The 12,490-nt window shown below is 37.0% G+C and overlaps 1 protein-coding gene across 8 annotated transcripts in view; it reads right to left on the bottom strand.

Moving 5' to 3' along the window:
* The window catches only part of SCAF8 (SR-related CTD associated factor 8), a 104,211-nt gene that overhangs the window by 31,577 nt on the left and 60,144 nt on the right, over positions 1 to 12,490 (bottom strand). For 4 of the 8 annotated variants that reach the window (XR_015707999.1, XM_087773584.1, XM_087773585.1 and 1 more), the window contains exon 20: positions 10,478 to 12,191. Coding sequence is in view for 7 of the 8 variants with exons in the window: in XM_087773584.1 (XP_087629710.1) it covers positions 10,492 to 12,191 (1,700 nt within the window). In the remaining variant the exon portion in view is untranslated. Of the gene's footprint in view, positions 1 to 2,135; positions 12,192 to 12,490 lie in introns of those variants that run through there. The other 4 variants (XM_087773589.1, XM_087773590.1, XM_087773583.1 and 1 more) reach the window with 2 other exon arrangements.

The following is a 12,490-nucleotide window of genomic DNA, read 5'->3' as shown; positions in this document are numbered from 1 at the left end:
ACTCTTTTCCCGTGCTCCTCTCACTGCGCATACCCTGAAGAGCTGCTCTTGACAAAAGTTGCAACTGTCTTTTGGGGACACACTAGACCTTCCCTCTTAAGAAGGTGAAAAAGTAGGCTGCAGTGGCTGGCTGGACACCACTGCTTTATATGTAGGTGGAGAAAGCATAAAGCAAGAGTATATGGAAACTGTTCCTTCAAAATCCATCAAAACTTCACTTTCAGACTGGAGACGCTGGAAACCATGATGTAGTAATCAGCTTTGAAATGCTCACTGCAAAGCGGTTTTGCCAAAGAAGAGAAATGAGAGTGAAAATACAAATTGGGGAAGTATTTTGTCACTCCAGTGGCAATTCTGTGCCAAAAGAAAAAACACACCAAATTTCCTATTTCAAACTCTTTAGAAACAGAGAACAATGGCATCAGAAGGATTCAAAAGGCCGCTGGAGGAGACCTAAGAACACCTTGGTTAGGAACAGTGGTGACGATGGGACGTAGCACTTTTGTGCCAGCTGTTACCAAGCACGGTCAAGACCACACAAGGAATGGGAAAGAAAATGCAAGTGAATGGTACATTTCAAGTATCCACCTACTGCTAGTATTTCAGGTCAGAACCCTGAAAACTTTCAGAATTTAACTCTTGGCCTTTTCGCAGAAAGTGAGACCTAGAAGTAGGAATCACGTGCCTATATTATCTTCAGATACAATTCTGTTTCAGAACAATCCAAACCTACAACGGTTTAATAATCTCTCATCTTTCTTCCTTGTAGCAGAGTTCCTTTCAAGTAGAGCACCTGGTTCACAAACCTGACTTGCCAGCAATGATTAACTCAGAAAACGTATTAGTTAACTTCAAATACTTCTCCTATTTATAAATATTAACAACGTGACAAAGTTCAGTATAGAAAAACTGTTCTGCTGCCTGCTGTAGTAATACTGTGATTGTGGCTCAGGGAGAAAAGAAAACCTTGATCCCCAGGTGAGTGGGAGACTTGTGTCTACGTGGCTCAAGACCAGCCCACCCTCGAGGTGTCCGCCTGCGCACCTGTAAGGCACAGCGGCTTGCCTAGACCTGCCTGCACGCCCTGCGTTGCCTCACCAAAGCACCATTCTCTATAGTATAAGGCTGGGAACTTTATACTCTCACGTAACAAAATCGATCACCAGCAAGACTGACCCTTTCCTACGTATGCAGCAACATTTTGTTTCATTTTACTTATAAAAAAATAAGATCCTAACCACCAAATGGTGTAAAAATCCGGTGTAACCAACCAAATGTTGCATAGCAAGCTAAATTTAGAACCGTAACTTAATATTTAGATTTTTAAATATTCACCTGATTTTCAGAGATGATGTGCACTTCAATCTATACATGAACACACCCCATATCTAATTTTGACTCTTTTGACACAGTAAGAGTGGAAGACAAAACAACGATGCATCAGCTGCAGGAACACCATGAGTGTAACATGTATAGCAAGAGAAGAGTTCGTACTGTACTGTGTGTTTCCTTTCATACGGTGTAGACTGTAAATACTGTAGCTAAGCTTTCCAGATGCTTCCATAAAATGGATATACACACATACATCAACAGTTCAACAATAATAAATTCTAATGCATTGTTTTTCTTGCGGTATGTAGCTCAAGTCAATGCTAGACAATTACTGTAAGACAAGATGTATAATTTCAAAGCTGTATTATAAGATGCTTAATAGGTCCTAGTTTTGAAAAAAATTAATGAGACAAAAGAGCAACAGTGAAGTTTCTTGGGAAGGACCCCTAAGAAAATATAATTTTCAAATTGACGGCTTTCAAATAAAGCCAGTCAGATGGTAAAACAAACCACAGGTTAAAACCTTTCCAGTTGCCTAGCAGACTGTCCTTGGGTCTTACTTTTTTACCCATAAAGTGCTAGAAATATTTAGAAAATCGCTTTCATGTATTTGTTCTTTTTGGATTTATGTTTCCTTGCTTTTCTGTATCAAGATGAGAGACATTTAGAACAAATTAATCCTCGAAGTTGGGAAAAGTTAAATTCTTCATCATTTTCGGACAATTTGTTGGTTAAATTTCTTCACTGTGAGTAAGAAAGACTAAAATATCTGGTGACAAGGTAAGGAATGGAGAAGGGAAATGCAAGACCTTGGCATTCACTACAGTGTGCAAGTGTTTCATGGACAGATCCTAAGGTCGCTCTAACTTGTGCGTAACTTTTCACATAGGAGAGACAAGGAGATGGTGTGAAAAATGCCATTTTAGTTATGTTCTTGAACATGCTGGAACCAGACTATTATGACAAAGATATGTAATTTTTGGATAAAAAGTTTATTTCTTTTTTTACATGTCATCCATTCTTATTTCTATTCTAGTTAATACAGAAATGTAAGAACTTTTCGTTGGAGACGGAAATTTATTGAGGAGTTAGCCAGCGCATTCTAAAATGACATAAGAAAGCTTTATTAACCTAGTGCATTCATTTTTCTTTAAATCATTTGAAGAAAAAAATGCTATTTAAATAAAACACAACCTTGCAAAAAAGCAGTAAGGAGCCGGGGAAAAGAAAGCGAGAGGACATAATGGATTCTAAACAAAGACCAGTGACCGTGTATTACAGGGCTGCTCTACGTGCTGCAGTGACAAGATCTACTTAGAAAGTGCGATCATTTTGGGAGAGCCAGAAGTAAGACCAATGTGTTTAGCTAGCTTTAATTTGCTTGCTTTCTTTCACTCCATGAATTTCCTAGCACAGGACTAGACAAGTATAGTGCTTGCAAGTTTTTTCAGACCTTTTGTCCCATCTATTCCACCATACTCTCAGAATCTTGGAACAATCTTTATTAGGGCTGCCTGCTCATAAATACTTATGCAGGCGAACAGGATTTGAGAGAAAAAATATCCCCTAGAAGGCTTTGGGCTTAAAAGCAGTAGAAAAACCAATGAAACGAGAACCAGATAATCTTCTACCACCTGCTTTTCTAAAGGCTGCTGAAGAAGAAATAGACACACAAGACAAAGTGTTTGAAATTCTGGATCCAATGAAGCCAACAGCAATGTCCCACTGGTAAACAAGCGAGGCCATGTATCACATACTGGTTTAGTACTAAGACTGAAGCAGCATTATTTTAAAGTCTCTAGAAATAACACAAAAGGTAATGGAGTAATTTTCATCAAGAAAACCGTATTTTCTACAGATAGCAGAAAGCAAATGATACTGTAGCTAGGACTTTCCAAACCAGGATACTATTGTGAAATGCCGTCTTTTAACTACTGAGATACTCAAAAGTAATCAGTAATTATCTCTGTACTAAGTAGACATTCCTCAAGAGCAATGCTTCAGATTGGTGTTTCACACAATTCAGTACTGTCCTCTTTTGATTTCTCTGATGGTTTTGCCCCAAACAACATCACTCCCAACTTCTCACTAGCTGTCTGTGTCTGTATTACAACGATGTAATACATATAATGTATTACATATTACACAAAATACATATGCCTTAATCAGAATGTCCTCTAATCAGCGTTCAGAGTGGAACCTCGAACAAGGTCAGTATTTGGACTGGGAGATAACACAAATGAGGAACAAAAATATCATGGATTTTACACCAACACCTCAGTTCAGCACATTCCTTGCAAGTGAGATAGTTCTTTATCATGCTTTTACTTGGGTTCTGCAGTATCTACTACTAGTTTTGTTTGTTTGTTTTTAATTAAGGTACAAGCAACATTAAGAAAAATGCTCAAAATCTTTGGATGCTTGCTTGTTAATTAGTGAATATTTAATCAGAACATGTGCATTAACTTTTACTAAACCTAGGAAAAAAAAAGGTTTATTCATGCTTTATAACTGATGTTTTACCTGATTTCTAATTAGGCCAACAAGCTATTGCCTGTGAAACATTATCTATACTGGTTTACATATAGATCCAATCTGTACAGCATTTTTGGTGTCTGCTGGAATTTCATGCCACTTTCCTGTTTTCCATAGTGGTTCTGATCATGCCACAAGGACTGCAGGTGTAAAGCATGTATAAAGTGTACACGCAGAAACTGCAGACAGTATCCACACACAACTTTAAGACTACATTTCAATATTTTGTATAAATAACGTATGCATCCTAATTACGTCAAGGTTTTACATTCTGATAATAATAACGGGTGCCTTGCTCATTTTATCAATTCATAGAGCTATAGCCCATCAAGTTCCTATTTTTAATATGGTGAATTTTTTAATCAACATGAAATTTGAGAAGATGCCATTATTTTGCTTTTAACAAATAAAATTCCAAATTAATCAGCAAGTATTTCAATTTGTTTTCAGTATTTTACTTTTAATCACAGACAGCTTGAACAATAAGATTCTCAATAGCAAGTTACCTGCACTCGTAGCCATACTGTACAAGAGATCCATGAGTTTCAACAGAAAGACTTATGATTGTCCTAGATTTAAATAACTCTATTATGCAACTAAATTACGTAATTCAAATGTATTTCTAATTTGTGGTAAGAGAAATTCTGTGATGGCACCACTTGACAAAATAATGTACTGCAAGCATGTGAAAATAAATTAAAAATGAACTGGACAGACTAGTATAACTTTCAGTAAACATTTTTGAAGTTGAGTGTCCATTTATTATTTATGTATTTACACTACTGAAATGACAGAGATTTTCTTGAAGAATATCACTGAACCTAAAATTACATTTAGAAATTTACAGACAAAAATGTACTGATTTTGTCCACATTTTTGTCTAAAGTTGGATATGCTCCTTTCCAGAGGGAAAAACTTAAGGCACACTTAAAACTGCATTTTACTGCACTGCTGAATGAGATCTGATTACCTCAGAAAAGGTCTAAACTAATTTTTTCCCTTGATCAACTACAGTGACAATGATAGAGCTTCCTTTGAATAGACAAAGGCGGATGGATTTTTAGAAAGGACTTTAAACACTAAGATTATTTCTGCTTAATTCCTGTTGTTATCAAGAAAAAGCTACATTTCTTATTTCCCCAGATGTAACTATAATATGATCTCTCCTTTAGTGTGGAAGTGACATTCAGATCCAAAGTGCCAGAATCTATGGCCTGTGTGAATCCCACCAATCTACATCTGAGTTAACAATTCTATATCCATTTAATACTCTTCACCTATTAAGGATTTTTTGCACTGGCTTGCACACAGTTATAATGCTTCAACACAATTATAATGCTCCAGTATACAAACATGGCTGTGAAGTTTACCCTAGTTTTAGAAACACATCAAGTCATCCGCCTTAAAGAATCTCACAATTTTTCTGCATGTCAACAGAAAGCCTGAGAGGTGTTAATGTGAACACATATCCGTTATAACACAGATATGCATACAGAAAATCATTCAAGAGGAAAACTGCAGCATTAAAGCATTAAATCAGGAACGAAAAAATTTTCGACTAACCTACCTACAGGTTAAAATACTCTCTGACCAGACTTTTTTTTTTTTTAAAGCACAAAATAGTCCCTTTTTATGAGGGCAATAGTATGATTTCATCTGATAGAACAAGAGAAAATTTAAAATTAGCATTAGTGAGTTAACTTTACAAGAAAAATTACAAAGCACAGAATAAGATACGTAAACCAGTGACACCACTAATACCACTGTTACTATGCAAGTGCTGAAATGTCCATTTTGAACTTCTTAAAAAGAGAAATTACATTCATCTTCAGCTGCACAACATATCTTAACAACCTCTTGATTTTTAAGAGTGCACAGACCACTAGTCCTTCCACTCCTCTAATCTGTGGTAGCAGAGCATCTAAAAAATACTAAGAGTAGGATATTCAATGAGACTACCCATTTTCAAGTTTGTGCAAGACAGAAAGGAATACAAGAATTATGGCAAATACAATTTTACAGTTTACCAACTTCAACAAAAACCCTATTAACAGACTTTCATACCATCCCATCACTGACAAGAATCACTTTTCAGATCCTATACACCTCTGCTGGAAGTCATTACTCTTAAAGAGATGTTATGCATTTTCTTTTTGGTAGCTCTACTTGACTTGACTATGAAATATCATGTACATTTATTAATAAAATTCAAAATGTTTGAGTATGCAGAGAACTTGTACAGACTAAGTGGAGTGAATAACATCACTAAGACAGCCCTTCAAGGAGAAACATAAGATTAGCTACAACTAAGAAAGTCTTGCAATACGATATTCTCTTTGCCACTGATGCGAATGAATATAGTAAAGCGACATGGCGGAAAGATGCTTTTGCCATTCTTGTTCAAATAAACAGCTTCAAATTAAAAAAGAATATCCTGCCTTTATACCTTTTGAATCAATCTCTCATCTACACAGGCAGATGGCTTCACAGTACATGCTTACTTGTGAAAGCTCAGCACTTGAAAAGAAAATGTGACTACTCTAAAATTCAAAGAATCAGTGATAGGTTGACAGGGAAGGAAAGATCCTTTCATCACCTGAATTAACAATTATAAAAAATGGTGCTATTTACTCTTGATGACTCCTGATACTCTGAATAGGTTTTGAAATTATATCTGTTCAGCTCCCATTATCAAGAGACAAAAGAAGTCACCCTTATTATTATGTTATTTTTAAATACATTACTGAAAATACAAAGAATGAAATTTGGGATCCATTTTTACCAGTTTCAAATCAAATGACCCAAAGATTTGATTTAGGGGAACATGAATTAAGAAAGTGAATACTTTAAGTGTTGACCGGCATAATGTATCCTTGCACGTGTTCAAAACTGCTGCCACTGTATTTTGAGAGAATTCTGCAATAAATTGGCTTATTTTATAAATACCTTCTATAGACAGTTTATATTTTAATATTTTCCAACTGTGCTTAAGTAATACCTGTGCATGCCATACTACAGGCTTGATTACAGTATTTCTGTCTTGCCTTATTCCGAGTAAGAGTACCTTAACTTCATAAATAAAGCCATTTAAATTACTGAAATGGCTTGAAGAATGCTATAGTACTCTACTGAAGCAAAGGAATCTAACAGAAACTATTCCCTTGAGTTTGTAATAACAACGTGAAGCACTACATATAAAAATGAAAGTGTACCAATATTTCACAGAAAAAGGCTTCAGCAAAGAAATCATGTCCTTGTAGCAAATGAAGGCTATGTTTCATCTTTGTAATCCTTATGGATGTAGCATTCTGCTCAAATACAGTACAGTGAAAGATCATAAGGCTGCTTAAAAACATAATAAATACGTCAAACAACTTACTAATGCATAAGGATTTCAAGTAAATGCGCATGCCTAGATACATAGTGTTGCCTGCAAAGCTACCTGAAATATTTTTCAATATGTATGTTACTTATGTAAATAGTAGATCAGCTTCTTCAGTTGCTAGAATCAACACCTTTCATCACTAGAGCAAGCTTTAAACAAGCATAAGCCAGAACTGCCCAAATGCCTGGCCCCCATCTTCTTTCTGTCCCATTCTCACTCTTCCCTTTGCATCAGCAAAAATTACATGTCACTACCACGAACCACATCAAAGAACTGGTCTGGATCTCAGGACAGCTCCTTTCAGTGCACATGTTGGCTTACGACGGCTTAATCTACCCTGAGAAAGGAAAGTCTTCACTCAAACTCTGAATGATTTAAAAATTCCTACTGGCAAGATAAAGAAACCATACTATTTTGGTAATATTAAATCCCTTCTGAGTTTCTGCATACGACTATTTTGGTAATATTTGTCTGCATGCTACATTAATAAAATAAAAAATGGAACAATTCTAGCTGTAAACATGATGCAACTGACAACTGTACAACAAACTTTTATTCTACAAAAAAATAAAATAGTTGTTAGAAATTGATGGTATAACACATATGTACAGTAGCCAATTTATTAATGCTTGAAAGATATTAACAAAGATGAAAAATCATTAAACGATACATTGTTTTATACCACTACCAACCAAATTGTTTAACATCCTCTCACCTGGTAATTTACCTAAACCATCATACTATGAGCAATTCAGCATACTGCCAGTCCCAGTTTAGAAAAACAGATTAACTTTCCGTTTTAAAGAGGCATTTAACAAAATGTTTGAAAAGTAAAGCTACTGCCAATATGTGTTTGATTCTGAGTATTTATGTGGTCTATGACTGAAGCCTTTTCAAACTGCACATATTAAAATGAAATAAAGAAAATCCCTTAAGTTCATATAGTATCCTTATAGCTATTTTGTGCATTTGCACTTTCACACAACCATATCTGCCTGACCAGAATACTACTAGTAGGTGGTGCAGCAGCATCAGTCAAGTTCTTTGAGTCAGAGTCTGCCCATAAAGGTACTTTTACCTTAAACATTGTTCATCTCAACTCCCGAGACACGTTCTGGTAATAAACACATCAGCAAGGTCTATTACAAAGCAATAGTTATTTAATTCATACCTCACTACATCCTAATGACTGCTACTTGCACAGTAGATAAAGAATCATTCATTCAAGTCCACTCTTTCAAAGGGCTACCTTCATTAAGCTGACAGTTTGTTTACTATCCAGAGTAAAAGTTCCTGTAATTGAAAAACTGAACCATGATGCAGCATGAAAAAATACCCCACCTCCCAGAGGGAGAGGGCAACACACACATGCGTAACTTGCTTCTACGTTCAAAGGCATGCTTATGCTTTACACTCACGTGACATTCTCATACTTTCATCCCTTTGGGGGCAGCAGAAGGGGAATTCGAACTTGCATGTTAACACTTTAATGTTAAAGATCAAAATTCTAATCTGAGCTAAAGATGTTTCTTCTACCAAAGGCGCATTCATGTAACAGAAGCTACCCTTGGATCCTACTATGCAAGAGAAAAAACAACTTTCTCAAAACTGAGTGAAAGGATGCTTTCAGACACAGAATTTTAACAAAAGTTATGTTGAAAGAAGTTGGTGAAATGCACTTGAGTGGAACAAATTGAAAATCTGACATTACCGTAGAGCCAAATCTTTCACCACCAATTTAAAGGATACACAAGCAGCAAAGTAGGTGAAACAGGAAAGAATAGAGCTACTAATTTACCTAAGCAGCCAATTCATCTCAACAATTTAACAAGAGGTTCTACTTCAATATTAAGCCATCAAAACACCAAGCTCCTCTTATTTCTGTTAGAAACATGTAGGTTTTTTTAGACCAACAACAGCTTTTTACTTTTCGTGCAACATTTCTGGACTTTTGAGTCACTAAAAACAAATAACCACAAAGTACTTGAACACTACCGCTATCTATCCAGAATACCAAATATATTACAAAATAAGACAATGCAAATATTTGCTTAAGTTTTGGCTTCATGCATATCTGCATTTTAAAAAGTAAGCTAAAATCCTACTGTATATTCTTACAGTATATCATGTTCCACCTTCTAGAAGTAGTAAGAACAGCGTAACAATGAGCATGAGAAGGTAAATATAAGCTTGACAGTATTGCAGTGAAATAAGCTTTGTTATCTTACTACCTAAAGAAGGTGAAAGGCAAATTTTTACAACCTAGTTTCATTTCAATTTTATTGAACTGTCTACAATATTCTGTGAGTGTATGCACATACACAGGCACGCACAGAAAAAGTGGTATCTACAAACAGTTTACACAAATATTTACAGACATGTTATTTACATAAACTAATATGACTGCATGATTTTCGATGCAAAAACCATATGCTTCTTGCACATATAACTGTTGCATTGGTCTTACAAAAGTAATATAAAACTTTTGCAACAACTAGCTAAGCACATATCATAGCTGATTCCAAGTTTTAGAGCTTGCAGGTTTTTAAAAAAATACAATACCTAGAACACTGTTATCAAACAAATATGCTTTATTGGCATCTAAAAACAAAATGCACCCAACATTAAAATGTACTTTTTCATTTTTTTTAAACCCACTGCAGTACGAGGAACAAATCACAAACACTTACTTTAGAGAAAACAGAGACTATAGTGTAGATTTTACAAAATCACTTTTAATCTCTGTGTTATGCTCCTTAAATAACATGGGCCATTTCTTTTTCTGCCGAATTATAGGAACATAAGATATCACAGCTTTGTCTATACTTTAAAATTCTGCAGCAGCCTAAAAACACGGACAAGATACACCAGCACCTGTTTTCAAGTATAACAATTTCGATAGCCAGCCTAAGGGTAGTATCTAAAAAAATTCCATTTTCTTCCATAGGAAGTCTTTGTTTGACAAGCTGTTATTTTATCTTTGTGAAATTAAAAGCAAGTGGGGGCAAGTTTATGCTTTACCAGAGAAATAAAAAAAAAGTTTACCTACCATGTCCAAATTAAGAACAGTGTTCTATACAAGTCAGTTGTACAGTTATTTAAGTGAAAGATGAACATGAACATCAGATTAACTTAATTCTGGCAGACAAAAGTGAACTGCTAACGGTCCAGTCAGCCATTTATCTATTACAGAGAGATGACAACTTTACAAAAGGTATCTTTTACCTACTGAGTGATGATTATGTCCCCTCAGTTTCTGTGCTTTCTACCACTGGTTCACTTTCTATATCAGCTTCTGTGTCACTCTTCTCTTTGTTTATCTCGACGGAAGATGTCAGTTTTTCATAAAGTTCTGGATCGTCCTGCACCTGTGCAGTTGGTGGCTGACTTTCTGTCTCTGTATTTTCACCGTTTACCTGGGGCATATTATCGGCTTTGCGTTGGGAAGTGGCCCCATCAAAATATTCAAAAACCCGTGGATGTGGAGGGGGGATCCAGTTGTTTGACATTCTGTCTCTTCCAAACCTGTTCCCATTAATTTCTCTGCAAAAATTAAAATCTCTGTCATCCCTATCCCTCTGTCTTTCCCAGGGTCTTCTGCGGTCATCAAAATCTCTGTGAGCATCTTGTTCAAATCCCCTATTCCAACTGGGACCACTTCTACTATCAAACCTATAGTTTACATGCCGAAACCTCTCTCTGTCTTCATGGAAGCCTTTAGGGCCACCATAAATAGGGAAAGCATGGTGCTCTCTTTCATCATAATCTCCTCTCTGTCCCCAGTGCTTGTCTGAATTGAAACCAAAATGCTCTCTTCGACCAAGGTTATCTATACCTGGTCTTCCAAAATTTTCTCTCATGTCTACATGTGGTCTTGCAAAGTGTTCTCTTCCATCTACTGGAGGCCTTCCTATACCCTCTCTTGGATCAACAGGTGGTCGTCCAACAGAATCTCTAACATCCACCGGAGATGGTCTGTTAAGATTATCTCGGTTTTCCACTGGAGGAAAGCGATAATCTCTGTCTCCTTCCTGCTGAATGTTATCGCCTCCGAGTGGTAGTCTTTTCTCTGGATTAGAAATGCTATCGATATTTTGTCTTCCTGGTGTTCCGAAAGGTCTTTCTGTTTGATTAAAAATATCTCCTGGAGGAAAAGGACCTCGAGGTGGTGGGTGAAGAGATGGATCAAGGATTGCTGGAGGAGGAATACTACGCTGCGGTGGCATTCCTGGCTGCATTAGTGGAAACCTTGGTCCAGGCGAATGGGGCATTAGGCCTGGACGGATATCTATGAGAGGCATTCCCGGCATCCTTTGACTACTAATATTTAAATGAGGCATATTTTGAACTCCAGCTGGATGCTGCATTGCCAGAAGTCCAGAACTACTTGAAATATTTGGTGGTGGCACTCCCATAAGTCCAGAACTACTTGAAACATTGGGTGGTGGCATTATGAGAAGCCCAGAGTTGCTTGAGACACTTGGTGGCTGTACTCCTGCCAGAACTCCTGAGCTGCTTGAGACATTGGGTGGCTGCATTCCTGTCAGAAGGCCAGGGCTGCTTGAGACACTGGGTGGATGCACTCCAGCTAGAAGCCCTGAGCTACTTGAGACATTTGGTGGTTGCACTCCAGCCATAAGTCCAGAGCTACTTGAGACGCTGGTTGGCTGAACCCCGCCAGCAAGAGAAGAGCTACTGGAGACAGTGGGTAGCTGCACTCCTCCGGCAAGACCAGAACTGCTGGAAACAGTTGGTGGTTGCACTCCTCCTACAAGTCCAGAGCTGCTTGAAACACTGGGTGGCTGTACTCCCCCTGCAAGTCCAGAGCTACTTGAGACACTGGGTGGTTGCCCTTCTCCAGTAAGCCCAGAACTGCTTGAGACGCTAGGTGGCTGCACTCCTCCAACAAGTCCAGAGCTACTTGAGACATCATTTTGCACTACAATGCAGCAAGAAAAAGACCAGTTAATAGAAAATGCCAGTGTAACACATAGCATTCAAAACAAAAAGCAGCTTAATCCATATTCAATTAATGCATTCAGTGAAGATACTGCTGAAAAGGTCTGTCTCAGTTTCTAAAATGAACACATCGTTTTAATCACACTGGTGATAAACAGACATTATGCCACAGAAATGAACGTCTCTACATAGTAAAGAATTTACAGCAGTTTAAAATTGACAAACCCCACAGCCATCACCCAATTTATGCAAGGGCAGTATTAAAATCTTTGATGTAAT

This window comes from Nipponia nippon, unplaced genomic scaffold (genome assembly GCF_047370975.1).
Source record: "Nipponia nippon isolate SJK-2023a ecotype South Korea unplaced genomic scaffold, ASM4737097v1 scaffold_4, whole genome shotgun sequence".
NCBI classification, from domain to species: domain Eukaryota; kingdom Metazoa; phylum Chordata; class Aves; order Pelecaniformes; family Threskiornithidae; genus Nipponia; species Nipponia nippon.
Note: the sequence above shows the minus strand (reverse complement) of the source record. Positions and strands in the feature narration are given on the sequence as shown.